Below are 23,976 nucleotides of genomic sequence, written 5' to 3'. Positions count from 1 at the left end.
CAGAGCCAGGGATGGGACAGGTAGAACTTAGGATCCAGGAATTCCATCCTGGCTCACATGGGTAGCAGGGGCCCAAGCACTTGTGCCATCCGCTGCACTGCCTTTCCAGGTGTACTAGCAGGGAGCTGGATTGGAAACAGAGCAGCTGGGACTCAAACTCCACTCCAATGTGGTGCCATAACACTGGCCCCAGTAATTTTAAATCTTAAAAAAGAAGACATCCCAGGCCAGCATTGTGGTGTAGCAAGTTAAGCTGCTGTCTGCAGCACCAGAGTCCCAGCTGCTCTTCTTCCCATTCAGCTCCCTGCTAATGCTTCTGGGAAAGCCATAGAGGATGGCCTGAGTGCTTGGGCCCTGGCATCCACATGGGAGACCAAGAAGAAGCTCTTGGTTCATGGCTTTGGCCTGGCCCAATGCTGGCCATTGTTGGCCATTTGAAACCAGCAGATGGGAGATCTCTATCTCCCCCTCTGTCTCTGTAACTCTGCCTTTCAAGTAAGTAAATAAATAAATCTTTAAGGGAAAAAAAAGACATCTAAAGGGTCTTATAGTCTTATTGGAGCATTCTACCAGTTTTTTTACAAAAGAATCAGATTTATAGTCTTTTCCAAAAAGTAGAAAACAAGGAGATAATTACCAGACTATTTTTGAGGGCTGATATTAACCAAGACACCAAAACCAGGAAAAGTGAACACCAAAAAAAAAAAAAAAAAAAAAAAAAAAAGAAAAAGAAAGAAAGAAACACAGAACTGTAGACTGACGTCTCTCATGAGCTTAGAAGCAAAAACCCTCAATAAGTACTAGCATATTGAGTCCAGCAACATTTCAAAGAAATATTGTATACTATTACCAAGAGAGATTTATTCCAAGCATGCAAAGATGGCTCAATATTGGAAAATCAGTATAATCTGTCATACCAGCAATAAAAAGAAAAAGTCATGACATGAATTAGTAGATAAAAATTGACAAAAATTAACATTCGTTCATGAAAATAAAGCTCATAAAATTAGTAATAAAAAAGTCTTTCACATGATTAAGAGTATCTGCAAGAAATCTCTAGCACATATCACACATAGATACATGTATGTTTTCTTTTTATGAGGGGAATAAATCAAGAATTTATGCTGATACTGCTGTTATTTAACAGAGTACTGCAAGTCCAAGCCAGCATAAGGAATGAAATGAAGATAAAGGTATACAGATTGAGAAGGAATCAAGAGAGTGTGGTATTGGGTGGAGGGCAAATAGAGGAGGGAAGCCAGAATAAACCAACACAAGTATGCCCAACTGATTTTATGTGGTACAAACCCAATTCACAGGAGGAAAGCTAGCATTTCTAACAGGTAATGCTGGAGCAACTGGACATCTATAATGAAAATATTTTTGATCCAAACTGAAGCATTACACAAAATTAAAAGTGGAATGGGACAGAACAGAGAAGAGACAAGGTATGAACTAACAGCCAAAACGAATTTACTCAAGGAAGAATAAATTCACAGAGATGGTTGACTGCTGGAATGCATACAGTTCGAGACCAGACATGTGGCAAGAGGCAAGAATTTAGTTGTGGGCTGGGTTTATGTAGCATAAGCCAGGGAAGGGCCATGAGAATGGGTGGAGCTGAGCTAGCTTTCACGGGCTTTTCTTCTTTTTTTTTTTTTTTTTTTTTTTTGACAGGCAGAGTGGACAGTGAGAGAGAGAGACAGAGAGAAAGGTCTTCCTTTGCCGTTGGTTCACCCTCCAATGGCCGCCGCGGCCGGCGCGCTGCGGCCGGCGCGCTGCGGCCGGCGCACCGCGCTGATCCGATGGCAGGAGCCAGGAGCCAGGTGCTTATCCTGGTCTCCCATGGGGTGCAGGGCCCAAGCACCTGGGCCATCCTCCACTGCACTCCCTGGCCACAGCAGAGGGCTGGCCTGGAAGAGGGGCAACCGGGACAGAATCCGGCGCCCCGACCGGGACTAGAACCCGGTGTGCCGGCGCCGCTAGGTGGAGGATTAGCCTAGTGAGCCGCGGCGCCGGCCTTCACGGGCTTTTCAAACTTGGTGGGCCTTCCTCTCTGCAGGCCCTTGGTAGGGAAAGAATGCAGAGGGTGGTCAGAGAGGAATACAGGGCATGGGGCCAAGAATGTAAGATTAGGTGGCAGGCCAAATAAAATACAGCTCTACACAGTAATCTGCCATCCAGGTGACCCAGCAAATCCAATTCACCCCCATATGGCCCTGAATTTCAATGTGGAAAGTCAGGGCTCTGGACAGACAGCAGTCGTGACTGAAGCCAGCCTCTAAAGAGACCTATCAGCTCTGCCAAGAGATGGGCAACGGGAAATGGAACTGCCCCAAGCATCGAAGAACTCCCAGGTCAGAGCTGCAGACCCTGTTGGCCCTCCCTAAGCTAAAAAAGCCTTCACTCTGCCCAACTTTCAAAGTAACCACTGCTATTGATGGGACGACCTAGGGTCAGTAACACTGCAGGCAGGGCTGTAAATTTCCTCTTAGAGATGCCATCTATTCTGTACTAACCTCCTATTCACATCAACTCTCCTCCCAGGCCAGCGAAGGAAGGTAACGGGAGTCAACAGGTTGTCTTCCCTAAGGAGGTTCACACCTCCCTTATGATGTCTCCTCCAGTCCCCATGTGAGGAGACAGATTGCTCTGGGCCTCAAATATGCCTGCCTAGACCTTAAGGCCCATCTGCTCCCCCTGTCAGTTTCTGTTTGCCTCTCAGTGGGGAAAGTTCCTCATGGTTTGGATCGTGCCTTTCCTAGGTCCTCTAATAAGGAACTGTCCTTTGTTTAGGAAAAATCACTTGATTAAAAATTGCTTAATCTGTTAGATCTATTTCCTCCAGACTTGATGCAGTGAGAGTCTAGATGGCTGTGCACATGAAACCTTGAATGGAAAGAATTTGTTTGAGCTGCCACTGCGGCCCCCCCGAGAGACCACCTTCTGCTGGAACCTGGTCTTGATCATGGGTCCCTACTTTGCCCCTTCTCATCTTGAAGAAGCCAGAGCAGTCATCGGCCTAACCTCTGATAGCAGCCAGGATCTCCTTAAGCAAAGGGAGGGAATGAGGCAGCCCAGGACTAGAAGCAGGCCAGGCTAACCCCATCCCACAGCTCCTTCCCAGCACATACATGCTAAAGAAGACAGGAGCACTCTTCCTCTGGCCACCAGACATACACCTATCTTATCCAGACTGGACAGGGACTCATGATTGCACCTTCCTGTTTCCCCCTTTGTCATCCTCATCTTGGCCACCTTTTCCACCACGGGCGATGTCACTATTCGTTTCTTTCATCCTCGTGATTGCAGTGCTTCTACTCCTTCCATGTATAATTAGCATATTTCAAAAGCTCTTGAAGGAAGGAGTGGTCGCTGGATCCCAAGCCATCACACACGGAAACATCACAAGACTGCTCCTTTTCAGTCAATCTGATTCAGAATATGGATACCCCACCCCACACCAGTGCTCTGTATGCACAGGAAGTCACCAGAAACGAACTGGTGCCCCATCTCCCTATCTACACTCAGAGTCAGGATTGAGGGGATAGGACATAGCCCCTGCATTCTTAGGCAGTCTTGGCCCCACACCCTGTATTCCTCTCTGACCACCCTCTGCATTCTTTCCCTACCAAGGGCCTGCAGAGAGGAAGGCCCACCAAGTTTGAAAAGCCTGTGAGAAGTTAGCTTAGCTCCACCCACTCTCATGGCCCTTCCCTGGCTTATGCTACATAAACCCAGCCCACAACTAAATTCTTGCCTCTTGCCACATGTCTGGTCTCGAACTGTCTGCTACCCCTGTGAATTTATTCTTCCTTGAGTAAATTCGTTTTGGCTGTTAGTTCATACCCTGTCTCCCCTGTATTCTGTCCCTGTTTCCTTACAGTTGTGAATTTAAGCCTGAAACTATAAAGTTTTTTACAAGGGAGATCTTGAGGGACCTATCGTTTGGCAAAGAAGTGACACATAAAAAGTGTAATAAATTTGACTTCATCACAATTTAAAACTTCTGTTATATGAAAGACCCTTTTAGAGGAAAAAAAAGACAATTCACAAACTATGCAAAAATAAAAGTGATCTTCCAGAAAGTTCCTGAAAAACTCATATGATGAAAAAATTGTGTATAGACTTCAAGTTTTTCTGTTTGTGCTAAAATGAACTCCTACTGATTTGTTACAACATGACTGAAGGGGATCTATCTGAACATCCAAGACAAGACATCTGTTGGAAAAGAGCCCCTATCAGAACAACATGAATTCTGCTAAAATTGAAGCAAAACCAAACATGAGGCTTTTGTGGTAGAATAGGGAAATCATTGATTCTTAACAAGGATCATGGCCCCAAACACATCAGTTTACACATGGATAATTCAATTTAAGGACAAGGGAACATCGGAAGTGAAACCTACAATGGGAGGCCATTTACATCAATTTGCAAGGGAAAAATTAATCTTTTTGGTATCAATGGTTAACAGCAGAGACTTTGATTATCCAACACCATTGACATCTCTACTAATTCAGTGTATATAACTCTGAGAAATTAAAGTGGAGTGAGCTTTCTGCTTTGTGGATGCCAAAATTGTTCCCAAACCAACGCAGACAAGAAGAGAGCTTTGAATGGCTAATAGGTGGCTAATGGTTCTTGGTGGGATCAAGATCCTGAAGCATGTCTTCCAAGAATTTTATAACAGGAGATGAAACATGACTTTATCAGTATGAGGCTAAAGACCAAGTACAAAGCATTGTCTGCCAAGAGGTAAAAGTGGTCCAGTCAAAGCAAAGGCAGACTCACCAAAAGCAAAGGTCATGGTGAACATTTTTTGGGGGATGCTCAAGACATTTTACTTGTTGATGTTCTAGAAGACAAAAGAACAATAATATGTTCTTAAGAGAATATTTTCAAAAAGTTAGCCAAAGCTTTAGCAGAAAAACACCAGGAAATCTTCCCCAGAGTCTCTCTCCATCACAGTAATGCTCTTGTTCATTCCTCTCACCCAATGAAGGCAACTTTGTGAGTGTTCGCCTTACAGTCCTGCTGTGGCTGCTGCTTGCTGATTTTTGTTTCCTAATCTTAAAAAAATCTTTAAAGGGTGCAGGTTTCTTCAGTTACGACTTTTAAAAGGCTGTGTTTACATGATTAAAGTTCTAGGGCTGTCAGTTCTTTAGCAATGGACTTAAATGTCTGGAGTCATCATTTACAAAACATCTTGAATATGATAAAGCATATATTGAAAAATAAAATTTATGTTTATTTTAATTTCATTTTTACATGAATTTTTTTTACAAAGATACATTTATTTGAAAGGCAGACTTACAGAGAGACAGGCAGAGAGAGAGAGAGAGATCTTCCATCTGCTGGTTCACTCCCTGAATGGTTGCAACGGGCAGAGCTGGGCTGATCTGAAGCCAGGAGCCAGGAACTTCTGAAGCCAGGAACTTCGTCCAGGTCTTTCACGTGGGTGCTGGTGCCCAAGGACTTTTGGACCATGTTCGACTGCTTTCCCAGGCCATAACAGAGCACCAGATTGGAATTGGAGCAGTGGGGACTCAAAGCGGTGCCCGTATAGGATGCAGCACTGCAGGCAGCAGCTTTACACGCTGTGCCACAGTGCAGGTCCCTCCATGAAATTTTTGAAATCCTCTCATAGTTTTAAGCTACATAACCCCCAAATTTCTTATATTTAGAGCATGTAAAAACTCTCAAAACATTAACAGTTCTACTAGAAAAAGGTGAAAAGACATGAACACATTTCACCAAATAGGATGTGTAGATGGCATGTAAGCACATGAAAAGATGTTCACCATAATTAGCATAAGAGAAATGCACATTAAAACCGTACTGGGATTTCACTGCACGTGTATCAGAATGGCTGAAATAAAAATTGATGTCAACACCAAATGCTGAAGAGGATGTGGTGAGTTGTATCCTATGTTGATGAGAATGTAAAATGGTACAGCCACTCTGGAAAGCAGTTTCATAGTTTCTTATAAAAAAGTAAACATGCAAATACCAAATAGAGGGGCCGGTGTTGTAGCGCAGTGGGTTAAGCCACTGCCTACAGTGCTGGCATCCCATAGGGCACTGATCTGTGTCCTGGTTGCTCCCCTTCCATCCAGCTCCTGGCTAATGCACCTGGGAAACAGTGAAAGGTGCCCCAAGTGCTTGGGTCCTGCACCCACGTGGGAGACCCAGAAGAAGCTCCTGGCTTTGGCCTGACCCAGTCCCAGCCATTGTGGCCATTTAGGGAGTGAACCAACAGATGGGCGATCTCTGTCTCTGTCTGCTGTAGTTCTAACTTTCGAGTATTAAAAAAAAAAAAAAAAAAAAACTTAAAAAATAGAGCTGTTGAACTCCTGGGCATTTGTTCTAGAGAAATTAAAACTGTAATATAAGAACTTACACAACAGTGTTTATAGAAGCCTTAACTGCAGTAAACAAAAGCCGGATAAAACTCCAGATACCCTTCAACAATGATGGCTTAAACTGGTGCATCCATACCATGGAATGCTGCTTAGCCCAAAAAAAGGAGAGAAGGAGAGACTGTTGAAACATGGAACGACAACTTGGATTGATTTTGGGAAATGATGCTGAATTTTAAAAATCTCAAAACTAAGACATGGAGAACTGATGGTTGTTGGAGACAAGGACAGGGAGTATAGAAAACTTATTGATGGTTGCTGGAGCCAAGCACAGGGAGTTTAGGATGGGTGTAAAAGGTTAGCATGGGGGTTGGTGCTGTGGCATAGTGGGTAAGGCTGCCACCTGCAGTGCCAGCATATGTGCTGGTTTGAATCCCAGCAGCTCCACTTCCGATCCAGCTCTCTGCCTGGGAAGGCAGTGGAGGAAGGCCCCTGCACCCATGCTGGAGACTCAGAAGAAGCTCCAGGCTCCTGGCTTCAGAATGGCCCAGCTCCAGCCTTTGTGACCATTTGGGGAAAGAACCAACGGATGGAAGAACTTTCTCTCTCTCTCTCTCTCTCTCCCTCCCTCCCTCCCTCCCTCCCTCTCTGCCTCTCTGCCTCTCTGCCTCTACGCCTCTACCTTTACCTCTGCTTCTCAGTAACTCAGCCTTTCAAGTAAATCTTTAAAAATAAATAAATAAATATGTAAGGGCCATTTGTTTTAATTGTCTGCTCTTGTCATTTCCCCCTTTTTTTATTAGGCATTTTTTAATTTAACTTTTACATTTAGGATTTATTTTAAAGGCAGAGTGAGAGTGAGTGAGTGAGTGAGAGAGAAAGAAGTATCTTCCATCTGCAGGTCCACTTCCTAAAAGGCCTCAATGGCTAGTGCTGGGCCAGGCTGAAATTAGAAGGCAGAAAGTCCATCCTGGTCTCCCACATGGGTGACAGGAGCCCAGGTACATGGACCTTCTTCCACTGCCTTCTCAGGTGCGTTAACAGGAAGCCGGATTAGAAGTGGAGTAACCAGGACTGAAATCAGCACTCTTGCCTTGAGATGCTGGCATCCCAGGTAGCTGTTTAACCCAGTGCAGCACAATGCCAGCTCTTCCTTTGGGTTTTGGTTCTTTGTTTTTTCAGCTCTTAGAGTTCTTAATAAAAGTATTAGACAGCTGTGGTAGTATATATTGCAATTTTTTTGTTATCTTTTGAGTTTCTGGGTTTTTTTTTGCCACACAAAAACTTTTATTTTTATGCAGTATAGTGTATCAATTTTTATTGCCTGAGTTTTGAATCATGTTTATTTTTTATTGCCTCTGGATTATAATTTCCATACTCCAACATTTTATAGGAACATACTTAACGTTTTCTACTACTTGTATGACTTCATTTTTACAGTTAGAGTTCCCATCTAATCGGAGTTTATGTATATTTTTAGATATGTATTTAATTGGCTTTTCCAGTTTGCTTTTATCAGACTTTTATTATGTTGGGTCATTCTGTTCAAGAATAGGAAATGTTTTTATGTCCGTCCAAGTTTACCATTTGTGTCTCTCAACATTTTATAATTTTCTTCATATAAGTATTTAATATTAGGGGATTATTGCGAATGAGGTTTTCTGTACCAGATGTACTCAGCTGATTTTTGTTTTGTAAATTTTATAATCCACTCTGAAGTCTGTTCCTTGAGTAAATTTCATTCTGGAATTTGTGGTTTTCCAGATATACAGTTTTATCACTTGCAAAAACAAATGATTTTATGTCTTCTTTACCTTTGTGCCATTGATTTATCTGGTTTGATTGCATTGTGTCCTCCCTGTAGTGCATTGTTGTATAATAGTGGATATAATGGGCATCATTAAATTGTTCCTGTTCTTAATAGAAATGGCTCTAGAATTTTCCCACTAAATATGATACTGGACTTAGGACTGAGGTATACATATTTAAGAACATGTCCCTTGAATCATATGCTTTTAATTATCAGTTTTTAGGCTTTATCAAAGGCTTTTTAAATGCCTATGGAGATTTTTTGCCTTAAATCTATTAATATAGTATATGATGCTGATAGATTTTCTGATATTGAACTTAGTTTACATTCCTAAAATAAATACTTCCTAATCATGGTGTATTATTTTCTTAATATGGTCTTGGATTCTATTCATTAGTCTTTTATTTCCTTTTCCCCCATCACTATTCATGAAGAACTTTTTTTCATTTTCTTTCTCCTCTTAATGCTTCTTACTTCTCTTGGATAATTTGTGAAGCATTGGAACTAATTGCCAAAATGGATGCATTGTGAGGTATACACAATACCCCTTGACTGATGGCACCCTCTCCTTTCTCGTTTTTCTTCTTTTTCTCTTTTCACTTCCCAAAGGGTGTTTCTCATGTTTGTCTCCTTTCTTTCCCCAAAGCTGTGCATTTCAAAGATGGCCTTTGGAACCATTCAGATGCTTTTTTTTTTTTTTTTTTTTTTTAGTATTTTCAAACTTAGTGTTGAACGTAGCTTTTGTAATGATATTTTAAAATTAATATTAGATCCTCCTGGCAGTTTCCCTCATTCATTCTCCTGCACAGGTTGTGTTTGCTTGCTCAGTGTTTGTTTCCATCTGTCTTTGCTTGCCACAAACACTTGGGAGGCAGTGAGCGTAAGCTAGGCGCAGTTGGAGTCAAGTGCTGCGATTTAGTTTTTTCTTTCTCTTTTCAATAAATGTTAGTGTTCTCTGTCTTCTAGTCAGGCTAAAGGTATGGTTTCATGAGGAATTTGCTTATTCCTTCTTAATGTTGCCTATGGTTTGAAGAGGAACTAATTTAAAGTGGAATGTATTTGTAGAGTTGCTATTTTCTTCAGCTTTTAAGAATTTATGGCCGTCGCCGCAGCTCACTTGGCTAATCCTCCGCCTGCAGCGCCGGCACACCGGGTTCTAGTCCTGGTTGGGGTGCCGCTTCTGTCCCAGTTGCTCCTCTTCCAGTCCAGCTCTCTGCTGTGGCCCGGGAAGGCAGTGGAGGATGGCCCAAGTGCTTGGGCCCTGTACCCGCATGGGAGACCAGGAGGAAGCACCTGGCTCCTGGCTTCAGATCGGTGCAGCGCACCGGCTGTAGCAACCATTTGGGGGGTGAACCAACGGAAGGAAGACCTTTGTCTCTCTCCCTCACTAACTCTGCCTGTCAAAAAAAAAAAAAAAGAATTTATGTAGTGTATTATATGCATTCATTTTTCTCAAATGTCTTAAACTACCAAATAATCAGAAACAGTAATGACTTTTGAGCACTGAATGTAAATATAAGTAACCCATTTTTGTTGTTAAAGGTTACAAATGAGGCCATTTAAAAAGAAATGGAACTGTGATTTAGATTCAGCTTTGAATGAGATAGAGGTAAGTTTTTTTTTTTTTTTGAGTTGCTGGGATCTCTGCAGATCAATACAAAAATATGACTAATAATAACAACTTCAGAAAAAATTTTAGAAATGTGGGAATTAGAGAAAATGTTCAAGAAAAAGAAGTTTGATTTTTGTTTTTACCAGTAAATATTTTGAAATGCAAACATTTGATTTCTAAAGGACTGTTTAAAAGATAATCCTAAAAATATTTATTCAGTTTTATTCTTAATTTATGATGTGATGATAATAATCCAAAGCTTAGTCATTAATTTCACTGGGAAACTGACCCAGTGTTGTGGTCAGCTGCAGAATGTAAAATGATGGCACAAAGCCAGGATTGTACCACGTTATAGTCCGTACATTTAGAATATAAAAAATAGAGGACTTCTCAGGAGATTTTACTTTTGAATTGAATATTGTTTTTGTATTCATCTCCAAGGGTATTTCAGAAAGTTCTTAAAAGTGGAATTAAAAGATTATTTTGATATGGAAAAGTTTTGAAATCCATGCATATCGGGGTCTCCAGAAATCCATGGGAAATGCATATTATAGAAAAACTGCATGAATTACAAAATGTTTTGCATCAAAAATATTTCCATTTTCCATGAACTTTTTGAAGTACCTGCCTATTAATGGTTGGTCCAATCTTTAATTAATATCTTTTTATCCTTGAAACATTTCATTTGCTTGGGTGGAAAATTGTTTCTGTATAATAGGAAATAGTAGGAAGATAGGATGTTTACTGAAATTTGTTTTAAAGTCCTTTTTGTATAAATTTGATGCCCAAAATGATGTTCAGGCCCCAAACCATGAATGGTCAAATAATAATACCGCGATGTATTACATTGTGTGAACAGCTCAAACTGTGCTGCTCATCATCTGTTTTTCATAAAAATCCAACTGCACTGTGAAGTTCGGGTTTGAGGTTGATGTCATCAACAACTTCATGAATTAGATCATTAAAACAAATTCATCTGTATCTGGAATTTGTTAGTGGTTTGCTACACTCAGCAAAGTAAAGTTAAAATAGTATGTTATTGATGTGACGCTTGTCAGTAAGTTCAGAAAATTTGAAGAGATTATGTGTTACTAGTGTCTGTGTATCTAATGCCTCTATGTACCTGACCCATGGTATGTGTTTGTGTAAATGACATACTTTTCATTTTTTTTTACTTTCTGCTTTCAATAATTTTGATAGTATTGTAAAGAGAAAGGTGACTGGACCAAATTGGGAAATTTATACATTAGTGTAAAACTGGGCTGTGAAAAATTTGAAGATTTCCAGATGTTTTGTACTTGCGTTGCTGAAGCACTAACTAAAGACTATAAAGAAGAAAAACCAAGTGTTCCTTTTTGTGAATTTGCTGAAACAGGTAAACTGTCACTATTTTGGTCTGAGTTACTGTGTGGTAGGGCAGTGCAGTGTTAACCGGAATATGAAGCTCTTACTGTTTTCCATGTTGGTGATGAGCTAATGTTGCAGATTTCAGGTACTCCTTCTCATGGAGTTCTTCCATGCATTTCTTGTTAAGTTAAATTATGATACAACATCAAGAGCTGATGTTATTATCAACTATTTTGTATTCTTAATGAATTATTCCATATATTTATTATTAAGTTAGATTATGATATGGAGCCAGGAACTGATGTTTTAAAATTAAATGTCTCAGATTCTTATTTCTGTTTTTACTTAGATTGATAAAAACTGCTGGCAAATTATACTGGAGGAACTGAATTTTTTTTATCATCAAAGTTAGTACTAACTTTGCTAATACAAGTATACAGAGCATATAGTTTTGAGATTTTTTTTTTAATATGAGTTCTTTAGTACTATATTCTTGATCAAGAGTTGGCAAACTTTTTCTGTAAAGGGCCAAGTAGTAAATATTTCTGGTTTTGTACACACCACATACGCTTTGTATCTCATTGTTTTCTTTTCTTTAAAAATAGAAAAACCATCATTAAGTCACAGGCTACATGAAAACAGATCATGTTTAGATTTGGCTGGTGGGTTAGATTCAGTACCTGCTCTTTGTTGTAGTAGTTCCACATTAATCCTTCCCCATGTGTGTAAGTGATTATTTCATTTTCTTCCATGTGCCTCTTTGTATTTCAGTTAGCAAAGATCCACAAAATAGTGAAGTAGATAAAACTTTGCTGGGAAGAATCGGAATCAGTGCTATGTACTTCTATCACAGGGTGTTGCAGTGGTCCAAGGTACTTCATTAAGTTTTTGTTTTGGCTTGGAATAAAAAGTGTTAGTCTTAAAATTATGGACAAAATATAGGATAACACCACAAATTAGTTATTTCCTAATAATTGTTACAGGTGACAAAATGGGACCCAGCCTAGTAAGTAAATTGTTAGGTGGTGTGTTCAGCAAGTGTGGAAAGGAGGCAGCATGGGTCTGGCTACTTTTTAGAATCTCAGTATGGAAAGCTACGCTACATTTCATATTTATTTGAATCGTTTCAATTCACAGTCTGTTTAGGCAACTTCTGAGTATCAGTAGCATTGTAATTTTGGAACCATTCAAGACATCTTTCTTTTTTTATTTAATAAATGTGAATTTACAAAGTACAACTTTTGCATTGTTGTGGCTTCCCCCCCAACCTCCCTCCCTCCCGCAGCCCTCCCATCTCCCACTCCCTCTCCCATCCCACTCATCATCAAGTTTCATTTTCAATTATCTTTATATACAGAAGATCAACTTAGTATATACTAAGCAAAGGTTTCAACAGACTGCACCCACACAACCACACAAGATATAGAGTACTGTTCTACTAGTAGTGTTATCGTTAACTCTGATAGTAAAACACATTAAGGACAGAGATCCTACGTGGGGAGCATTTGCACAGTGACTCCTGTTGTTGGTTTAACAATTGACACTCTTATTTATGACATCAGTAATCACCTGAGGCTCTTGCCATGAGCTGTCGAGGCTGTGGAGGCCCCTTGAGTTCACCAACTCTGAACTTGTTTAGTCAAGGCCATATCACAGTGGAGGTTCCTTCCTCCCTTCTGAGAAAGGTGCCTCCCTCCTTGATGGCCCATTCTTTCCAATGAGGTCTTGTTCACCAAGATCTTTCATTTAGGTTGTTTTACCACAGTGTCTTGGCTCTCCATGCCTGTGAGACTCTCATGGGCCTTTTAGCCAGATCTGAATGCCCCAAGGGTTAATTCTGAGGCCAGAGTGCTGTTTAGGCATTTGCCATTCTATGAGTCTGCTCTGTGTCCCACTTCCCCCACAGGATCATTCTCTCCCTTTTAATTCTATCCTTCATTATTTGCAGACACTGGTCTTATTTGTGAAATCTCTTCGATGCTTAGTAAGCGTCAAGACATCTTTCTTGAGATGAACTCGGGATACTCACAATTAAGAAAACTGCTGAACAACCACCCCTTAGAATGCTCTGGGACACCAGACACCATCCATCCTGATGTCTGACTTTTTGAGACTGAATTCACCATGGAAATGGTGTGGTGACTCAGAACCACGTTGTTATTATCGTTCTTTAGATTACTCTGAAGTGACAAGTGGAGTTAAAAGCTCAAAAAGGGAGGCCGGCACCATGGCTCACTTGGTTAATCCTCCGCCTGTGGCACTGGCATCCCATATGGGCACCGGTTGTTGTCCCGGCTGCTCCTCTTCCCATCCAGCTCTCTGCTGTGGCCCGGGAAGGCAGTGGATAATGGCCCAAGTAATTGGGCCTATGTTCCTGCATGGGAGACCAGGAGGAAGCACTTGGCTCCTGGCTTCGGATCGGCGTAGCTCCGGCTGTTGTGGCCATTTAGGGAGTGAACCAGTGGAAGGAAGACCTTTCTCATTGTCTGTAATTCTACCTGTCAAATAAATAAATGAAATCTTAAAAAAAAAAAAAAGGCTCAAAAAGGTTTAGGTACAGGGCAGAACAATTCAAAAAGGGGAGAAAGTGCTGAGGATGGTGTTATATAGAGAGTGGAGTAGTTGAGAGTAGTCACTATTAAATTACAGTTACTTGTTAGAGGCTTTTTCCTAATTAAATGTGTTCAATAACATTTCTGCTGAAGTATGGATACTTGTACACATAAAAAAATCAATGAGTTAAGAAAAAATATTTATCGTAGAATGGTTGTGTGGAAGCTAAGTTGCAGGGCCTCTAGAAAGTTTAGCACTTTCTGTGTGGCAGGCCTGGGATGATCAAGATGTACTGGGCCGGCGCTGCGGCTCAACAGGCTAATCCTCCGCCTGGTGGCGCCAGCACACCGGGTTCTAGTCCTGGTCGGGGTGCCGGATTCTGTTCCAGTTGCCCCTCTTCCAGGCCAGCTCTCTGCTGTGGCCCAGGAGTGCAGTGGAGGATGGCCCAAGTGCTTGGACCCTGCACCCCATGGGAGACCAGGAGAAGCACCTGGCTCCTGCCATGGGATCAGCGCAGTGCGCCGGCCGCGGCGGCCATTGGAGGGTGAACCAACGGCAAAAAGGAAGACCTTTCTCTCTCTCTCTCTCTCACTGTCCACTCTGCCTGTTAAAAAACAAAAACAAACAAACAAACAAAAAAAGATGTACCTTGACCCTGCTCTCACATTGTAGCTGAACACTGGCCACCGTGTTCATGTAGAATATGTTAAATTACTAGTCTGTTGAGCCGGAAAAGATGTGCTCATCCAGCTTTAACCTTGTTCCCCTACTGTCTTTATCTAAATGTGATAAGTTTTCTTCATGTGTACTGTCTCTTTGCTCCTGGATCTCAACAGCAAGGGAGTAAAAACATATAACCTGTTCAGCTGTATAAGATCTCAAAATGAGATCTTAGTGGAAGCAGTGTATATAAAGCCGATGAAAACAGATGTGCTGAGAAAGGGGAGCAGTGGCGGTGGTGGGAGGGGTGGTCAATGTTCCCATTCCACTTCCATCTTTCCAGCTGAGCAGGAAAGGAGGGGCGGGAAGAATCAAGGAGCTTGTTGGCAGCCGTCGCTCTAGGATGATGAATCAAATTAATTACCTTCTGCATGTTTATCAGTGACTTTGTGTGAAATGTAAAGACTTCATGTTCAACTCATGCTCTTTATTTTTATTGTAGGGAAGGAAGGTCTTAGATAAACTATATGAACTGAAAATACGTTTTACGAGTTTAAAAGGACTTACAGGCCCTGAGAAGTTAGCACCAAAATGTCAAATTGTGAATATTGCAGCAGAAATTTTTCTAAAAAGTGGAAGCCTAGATGGTGCCATTTGGATATTGAGGGGTAAGTTCTCTTACATGCAAGCATAAAATAATTTTGTTAAACTGCTTATAAATTATCTTCTGTGAAATTACCATAAGTTGATATTGAACTGTGGGTGATAGATTAGTCTAAATACATGTGGATAGGAAAGGTTACTGTGCAAACTGAAAGAGGAAAGTTAACTTAGCTTTGAAGAGGAAATTTTGTGGGTCTTTACTGATAAAAATTAGTTCTTGCAGCCAGCGCCGCGGCTCACTAGGCTAATCCTCCACCTAGCGGCGCCGGCACACCAGGTTCTAGTCCCAGTTGGGGCGCCGGATTCTGTCCCGGTTGCCCCTCTTCCAGGCCAGCCCTCTGCTGTGGCCAGAGAGTGCAGTGGAGGATGGCCCAGGTGCTTGGGCCCTGCACCCCATGGGAGACCAGGAAAAGCACCTGGATCCTGGCTCCTGCCATCGGATCAGCGCAGTGCGCCGGCCGCGGCGGCCATTGGAGGGTGAACCAACGGCAAAAGGAAGACCTTTCTCTCTATCTCTCTCTCTCACTGTCCACTCTGCCTGTCAAAAAATAAAAAAAATAAAAAAATAAATTAGTTCTTGCTATGGCCTATGATATCAAAACCATCATCTGGGTTGTCCTGATTAATCTTCATAGAAATCCTGAATTCAGAACTGTCAGAATTTTCCCCCTCCCTGCTTTTTTGATTTATTTATTTATTAGGAAGTCAGAGAGAAGGAAAGACAGAGAAAGAGAGATCTTCTATCTGCTGGTTTATTCCCCAAATGGCTGCGATGTCCAGAGCTAAGCCAGGCCAAAACCAGGAGCCAGGAGTTTTAACTGGTGGGTGGCAGGGGCCCAAGTACAGGGAGCTAGATCAGAAGTGGAGCATCCGGGATGCAAACCAGTGCCAATATGGGATGCCAATGTGGCAGGCGGCAGTTTGCCCACTGTACCATGTCTCTGGCTCTTGCAGTTCCCATTTTATACTTCAGAAGAGGTTGTCAGAGATAGTAAGCAGCTTGCCCAGAATGACATAACAAGTAAAGAGAGAAGGCCAGATTTAAACCCAGACAGTCTAGCTGTACGGCCCAAGCTTCCACTGCTGTGTGAAACAGGGAAATTGTGATTGCAACCTGCATAAACTCTGTCTTTCACATATGCAGGAAAAGGAGGACTCCAAACCAAGATGAGTGTAAGAATCCGTTCAGGAGAAATTACAGTAAAACCAAGCCAGCAGAAGCAACTACAGTTAGTGTGATGTGAGATAGAGTAGAATGTAGAGTGCAGTAGTGTGTCAGCGCTGTTGCTGTGACAGCTCTGTCCACTTGGACGCTCAGGCAGATTTTACTTGACAAAGCAAGACAGCAATGAAGACGCCTAAAGGTTCTCAGAGTTTAGGTGGGAAGGTGGGATATTTATAAGTGAAACAAATAGCTAACTTTATGTACTAGTATCCTACACATATATGACTACTCAACCCTATTCAGCTGTATGAGTATGTCTCTATATAAATAATTCCTTGTATTTGTTCAGTGATAAAGCCTTGCAGAATATAGATTGTGAGTAGACCACATGATCAAAACCTTGTTGGAACATGTTTTCTTCAAGTTAACAAACAGCCAGCATGGTTTGCAAAGTGGGAAGGGTAACCAAACTACAAGAAGAGAAATTACAGAAATAAAATCCAGTGCTCAGAGCTCTGTGCTAAAGAAGAGATTGTGGCAAAAATTGAGTGAAATCATTTGTAAAAGTGGACTTGATCACCTTGGAACAGGAAACTTCTGGGGTGTTCCAGGTTATGCAAACCCTAATCTGGCTGTGGTACATTCCTTTCTGGATCTTAGCTCTGTGAGTAGGATTTAAAAAGTCCCCCACCCTTTGGAAGCCCGTAGTAGCAGTGGGCTTCCTAGCTGTGTGTGAAGGTGTCAATGAAGAAGCACCCTTGCCAACCTTGGGTGTTAGCTGTATTTCTAATTTCTTGGCTGGTTTGAAAAGGTAATGGTGATATTCACAGCTTTACTTTACATTTAAAAATTGTTTATTAGAGAAATCTATTCTTCTGCTACTCCTGCCCCCATAAGTAATTATTTTGTCAGTTGCCTGTTTGTGTTCTTGGTCTATTTTCTGATTTTAGTATTTATCTCTGTTTGTGATTTAATAATGTTTTCATTCTAAACTAGGCATTGTGCTAAGTGTATTACTTGTGTTATTTTATTTAATCAACTCCTCCCTCTCCTGTTGCCACTCCTAATTTTTACAAAGATCTTTTTTTTCAATTTACTTTACTAGTAACATTAATCCTACACTAAATAAAGAGTTCAACAAATAGTATGAAAAAAAAAAAAAACACCGTTCCTCAGTGGTAGGGACAAGGGCTGTAAACAATCATCGAATCTCAAAATAACCAATTTCACTCTAGTATATTATATTTTAGGTATTCTATTAGTTACCACAAATCGGGAAAACATGATATCTGTCTTTTTGGAACTGGCTCACTTCACTAAGTAGAATGGTTTCCAGTTGCATCCATTTTGTTGCAAAAGGATTTCTTTTTTATTGCTGAGTAGTATTCCGTAGTGTATATATACCATAAATTCTTTATCCAGTCATCAGTTGATGGGTGTCTGAGTTGATTCCATATCTTAGCTATTGTGTATCAAGTTTCAATAAACATGAGGGTTCAGATCACTCTTTCATATACTGATTTCATTTTCTTTGAGTAAATTCCCAGGAATGGGATGGCTGGGTCATATGGTAGGTCTCTATTCAGATTTCTGAGGTATCCCCATACTGTCTTCCACATTGCTGCACCAGTTTACATTCCCGCCAACAGTGGATTAGGTTACTTTCTTCCCCATATCCTCACCAGCATTTATTGTTTGCTGATTAAGAGCCATTCTAACTGGGGTGAGGTGAAACGTTATTGTGGTTTTGATTTGTATTTCCTTGATGGCTAGTGATACTGTGCGTTTTTTGTGTGTCTATTTGCCATTTGAATTTCTTCTTTTGAAAAATGCCTGTTTAAGTCCTTTGCCCTTTTTTTTTTTTTGGACAGGCAGAGTGGACAGTGAGAGAGAGAGACAGAGAGAAAGGTCTTCCTTGGCCGTTGGTTCAGGATTGTTTGTTTTGTTGTTGAGTTTCTTACGCTCTCTATAGAGTCTGGATATTAACCCTTTATCAGTTGCATAGTTTGCAAATATTTTCTCCCATTCTGTTGGTTGTCTCCTCACTTTGCTGAGTGTTTCTTTTGCAGTGCAGAAGCTTCTCAATTTGATGTAATCCCATTTGTCAATTTTGGATTTGATTGCCTGTGCTTCTGGAGTCTTTCCCAAGAACTCTTTGCCTTTGACAATGTCTTGCAGAGTTTTCCCAATGTCCTCTAGTAATTTGATGGTATCAGTTCATACGTTTAGGTCCTTGATCCATTTTGAGTGGATTTTTGTGTAGAACTTAAGGTAAGAATCTTGTTCATACTTCTGCACATGGAGATCCAATTTTCCCAGCACCATTTGTTGAAGAGCCTGCCCTTGCTCTAAAATTTTAGCTCCTTTGTCAAAGATAAGTTGTTTGTAGATGCATTTATTGATTTCTGGAGCTTATGTTCTGTTCAATCAATCTACATATCTATTTTTATGCCAATACCAGGCTGTTTTGATTATAACTGCCCTGTAATATGTCTTGAAATCTGGTATTGTGATGCATCCGGCTTTGTTTTTTTTAATTAATTAATTTTTTATTTATTTGAAAGAGTTACAGAGAGGCAGAGGCAGAGAGAGGTCTTCCATCTGCTGGTTCACTCCCCAGATGACTGCAGTGACAGGAGCTGGGCTGATCCAAAGCCAGGAGCCAGGAGCTTCTTCTGGGTCTCCCATAAGAGTGCAGAGGCCCAAGGACTTGGGCCATCTTCTACTGCTTTCCCAGGCCATAGCAGAGAGCTATATTGGAAATGGAGCAGCCAGGACTGAAACTATTAGCTATTAGGGATCTCAACACTAAAGGCAACAACTTTACCCACTACACCAGAGCACCGGCCCCTCTGGCTTTGTTTTTGTTGTATAAGATTGCTTTAACTATTCAGGGTCTCTTGTGTTTCCATATGAATTTTAGCATTGTTTTTTCTAGATCTGAGAAGAATATGTTGGTATTTTGATTGGGATCATATTGCACTGTAAATTGCTTTCAGTAATATGGACATTTTGGTGATACTAATTCTTCCAATGCACAAATATGGAAGATTTTTCCATTGTTTTGTGTCTTCTTCTATTTCTTTCTTTAATGTTTTGTAATTTTAATCATTAAGATCTTTGACCTCCTTAGTGAAAATTATTCCAAGCTATTTAATTTTTTGTAGCTATTGTGAATGGTATTGATCTTAAAAGTTCTTTCTCAGCCATGACGTTGTCTATGTATACAAAGTCTATTAATTTTGTGTGTTAACTTTATATCCTGCTATTTTACCAAATTCTTTTATGAGTGCCAATAGTCTCTGAGTAGAGTATTTTGGTTCGCTTCTATGTAGAATCATGTCATCTGCAAATACGGATAGCTTGACTTCCTCCTTTCCAATTTGTAGCCCTTTGATTTCTTTTTCTTGACTAATGGCTCTGGGTAAAACTTCCCGGACTGTACTGAGAATGAGAGTGGGCATCCTAGTCTGGTTCCAGATCTTAGTGAGAATGCTTCCAGCATTTCCTCTTGAAGTAAGATGCTGGTTTTGGGTTTGTCATAAATTACGTTGATTGTGTTGAGGAATGTTCCTTCTATACCCAATTTGCTTAAAGTTTTCATCATGAAAGGATGTTGTGTTTTATCAAATGCCTTCTCTGCATCTATTAAAATAATCATATGGTTTCTATTCTTTGGTTTGTTAATATGATGTAGCGCATTTATTGATTTGCAAATGTTGAACCATCCCCATATACCAGGGATCAATCCTGCTTGGTCTGGGTGAATGATTCGAGTGGTTCAGTGGTAGATTTCTCACCTGCCACTCACATTCCTTTAATTGCGTTTTCCCACAAACTTCTTGAAGCCCCTTCATGTATACCAGATATATGACTGGCAAAAATTAATTGAACTTCTTCAAAATAAAATGCACTTAGGCCGGTGTTCTAGCATAATGGATCAAGCAGCTGCCTGCAACACTGGCATCCCTTATGGGTGCTGGTTCATGTCCTGCCTGCTCCACTTCTGACCCAGTTATCTGATAATGCACCTGGGAAAGCAGCAGAGGATATCCCAAGTGCTTGAGTCTCTGCACCCACGCAGGAGGCTCAGAGGAAGCTCCTGGCTCCTGGCTTTGGCCTGGCCCAGCACTAGCTGTTGCAGCCATTTGGGGACAGGAGATCTCTCTATCTTTATCTCCCTTTCTCTCTCTCTCTCTCTGCCTGTCAAATAAAATCATTTTTTTAAAAGTCATAAAATTCTTATTAAAAAGAATGATTTAACTGTTTTAATGGAAATTATGTTTAACAGATGGCATATGCAGTATTTCCTTATATTGCTTATTTAAATTTGTATATTGAAATTTCAACAAATTTAGGAGTAAATCGAAGTATCTATCTAGACGAGTCAAGATTCACACAGTGCTCAGAACTGTGGCTGGAACGTAATGTGAGTTAAGACACTGCTTGGAATGCCTGCATTCCATTTTGGAGTACCTGGGGTCAATTCTGCACTCAATTCCAACTTCTTGATAAAGCATATCCTGGAAGGCAGCAAGCAATGAACCAGTGGGTGGGAGAGCTCTCCCTCCCTCTCCCTCTCCCTCTCCCTCTCCCTCTCCCTCTCCCTCTCCCCCTCCCCCTCCCCCTCCCCCTCCCTCTCCCTCCCCCTCCCTTCTTCCCTCCCTCCCTCTCCCCCTCCTCCTTTCCCTCTCCCCTCTCTCTTTCTAACTTCCAAATTAAAAAAAAAGAATAAATAAAATATATAAAAAGTAAGAACAATTTGGAGAAATAAGGAAAAATATTCTGTTAAATCAGTCTGCAGAATCTACTAATTTACAAATAAACTCCTCTTTTAAAGCTTTATACCAGGCCGGTGCCACAGCTCACTAGGCTAATCCTCCGCCTTGTGGCACCGGCACACCAGGTTCTAGTCCCGGTCGGGGCGTTGGATTCTGTCCCGGTTGCCCCTCTTCCAGGCCAGCTCTCTGCTGTGGCCAGAGAGTGCAGTGGAGGATGGCGCAAGTACTTAGGCCCTGCACCCCATGGGAGACCAGGATGAGTGCCTGGCTCCTGCCATCGGATCAGCGCAGTGCACTGGCCGCAGCGCGCCGCCGGCCATGGCGGCCATTGGAGGGGTGAGCCAATGGCAAAGGAAGACCTTTCTCTCTGTCTCTCTCTCTCACTGTCCACTCTGCCTGTCAAAAAATAAAAAATAAAAAAAAAGCTTTACACCAGATGCTTAGAACTTTTGGCATTATATACCTTTTGGTATTCTATACCTTTTGGCATTATATACCTGAATCGTGAAATCTTTCTTCAATACCTTTTATAATCACCTTGCCAGGATGGTCATAAAAAAAAAAAAAAAAGAATTACTTGATTTCTGCACTTAATCCAATTGAAAAAAAATACTAAAATGTGATTTTGGTGTCCTATGCCAGTGTTTCATTGTGTATCTCATTTTCTGTGTGACTATGTAGATTGGGTCAATGATGTAATATTAACATTTTAGCACCTGATGTTCTATACTACAGCCTCCCTTGGGTTTTTCAATGTGAAAATCAGGGCAGAAATTAAGGAACATCAGTGTTACTATTCATATTCTGTTTTTAAAATGATGCATGATAGGTAGATATAGTTCATTTTTTATTTTATTGCATGTGTGTTAGATATTTTTCTGTGTATCATATTAATAGTAGAAATTATTCTAAAAATAGAAATTGGGGAGAAAAGGTGTTACTCATGTCATCTGCAAATAGGGATGGTTTGACCAAAATCAGTACCAAAAATAATTATTATGTATCTTTATAAATTTGTTGAATGTATCCACAAATAACATTTTTAATTAAGGCAAATTGTCATTATAATCTGAACATTTTTTGTCATAAAAGTAAACATTAACTTTAGAATCAATGAGGGACTGGTACACTTAGATGAAGAATTAATGAAAAGCAAGTGTAAAGCAGCCATCAGCTGCCAGTTTCTGTCTTCTTAGGATAATTACCATTAATTTATTTCTAGTGAATTTGAGCTGTGGTTATTGTTTCTGAGCTCAGATATTTAAGTTTTGCCACTTTCTCCAAAAGACACTTTGAAACATTAGTTGTGATTATACTGTTAAGTGTAGTTTTCATGGTATAAAGTATCTGTTTTCTTTTTTCTTTCTGGAAGAATCAGAATGGATAATCAATACACCACCATGGCCTTGTGATAGACTGGATGTGCTTAATAGACATAATTTGCTCTGCACAATTGCACATGAACTCTTAGCCAAGAGCCTTTACAGACAGACATTTGAAATTTTGCAGAATCTACCAGGTTTCCAGAATTCTCAAGGTATGTTTTTTTTAAAGTCTAACTTGACCATCTTTTTCCCATCTAATATTTAACTCTTAATAAGAATCAATTCTCTGTTTGTATATTATAACATTTTTTGGAATTAAATGGTTTTCTGTAAACTGTGTTCTCTGCAAAGGGAATATACTATTGTTTCTCAAAATCAAAGGTCTTTGGGTTGTTTGCCAACAGTTCGTAACACAAGCATTTTCATCAGTTCCCCTTTCCCTGTCTCCATCAAGTATCAGCAGGCAGTGTGTTTAAGTACATGCATAAGCCTCATTGTGTAGCAATAATGAACGGTGCTTTTTCTCTTGTCACTTAGTAAATACAAAATTTTAGTTTACATTACTTTGGAATACAGGTAAACTTGGAATAAGAAGAAATGAAGCAGATGACAAGTTCAAATAAAGAATACCAACACAGGCACCGGTAGTTAGCACTCTTGAATGTCAAGGCTCAGGTCATAGATGGATAGGAAGAGGGAATTTGTGAGCAAAACCTTTGCATCCAGAATGTGCTGGGTTCCAAAGATGAAGAAAGCATTCATTTGAGGGGCCCCTCCTCAGTGCTTCCACCATTTGCAATATAAATCTCTGTTGTTTTTTTTTTTTATTTATCCCACAGAAATCCTGTGTTGGAATTAGTATCCTTATCTGTTTCTTCTTCTAGATGATGAAGCTCCTAAAGTGGTATTTTCTTTATCTTGATATCTCTAGCACAATGGCTGCTGTCGAGCAGGCCTTTAATATACAACCAGGACTTTAAATGACAGTGTAATGAAAGTTTCTCCCCTCTGTGTGAGTGAGGGGTCAGGAAAGTTTTGGGGCTAGGGTGTGATATAATGAAGTTTGTGTTCTAGGGAAGTTCCTCTGGGAATGTTCAGAAACTAAAGGTAAAAAAATAAACCTTTTGAAGAGCTGGACCACCAAAAGGCCCTAAAGTGGTGAAGACCTGGACTCCAAAGTCATAGACCCAACTGCCTGAGTACAGGGGATAAAAAGTTGGAAGTCCTAAGGATGACTCTTCTAAGACCGACCAAAGATAGAGAGACATGCACGTTAAAGAACGCTTGAAAATTTCAGAGTGAACATTTATTAGGAGATTATTTATTTTTAAGATTTATTTATTTATTTGAAAGTCAAAGTTACAGAGAGGAGGAGAGAGAGAGAGAGAGGTCTTCCATCTGCTGGTTCATTCCCCAAATGGCTGCAGCAGCCAGGTCAAAGCCAGGAGCCAGGAACCAGGAGCTTCTTCCAGGTCTCCCATGCGGGTGCAGGGCCCAAGCACTTGGACCATCCTCCACTGCCTTCCCGGGGCCACTAGCAGGGAGCTGGACTGGAAGTGGAGCAGCCAGATCTCAAACTGGTGCCCATATGGGATGCCAGTGCTGCAGTTGGCAGCTTTACCCACTGTGACACAGTGCCCCTCTCGGGAGATTATTTATTTTTAGTTATGGGAAATACAAAGATGAGGTCTTAGCTGTGTG

At 40.8% G+C, this 23,976-nt stretch overlaps 1 protein-coding gene across 1 annotated transcript in view; it reads left to right on the top strand.

Moving 5' to 3' along the window:
• Positions 1-23,976, top strand: part of TOPAZ1 (testis and ovary specific TOPAZ 1) — a 76,379-nt gene that overhangs the window by 45,853 nt on the left and 6,550 nt on the right. The window contains exons 14-18 of the mRNA XM_051851862.3: positions 9,712-9,778; positions 10,982-11,156; positions 11,900-12,000; positions 14,844-15,009; positions 22,323-22,487. Coding sequence (XP_051707822.2) covers positions 9,712-9,778; positions 10,982-11,156; positions 11,900-12,000; positions 14,844-15,009; positions 22,323-22,487 — 674 coding nt within the window. The remainder of the gene's footprint in view (positions 1-9,711; positions 9,779-10,981; positions 11,157-11,899; positions 12,001-14,843; positions 15,010-22,322; positions 22,488-23,976) is intronic.

This window comes from Oryctolagus cuniculus, chromosome 10 (genome assembly GCF_051225735.1).
Source record: "Oryctolagus cuniculus isolate XC-2025 breed Fujian yellow rabbit chromosome 10, ASM5122573v1, whole genome shotgun sequence".
NCBI lineage: Eukaryota > Metazoa > Chordata > Mammalia > Lagomorpha > Leporidae > Oryctolagus > Oryctolagus cuniculus.
This window is presented reverse-complemented; position numbering and strand designations above follow the sequence as displayed.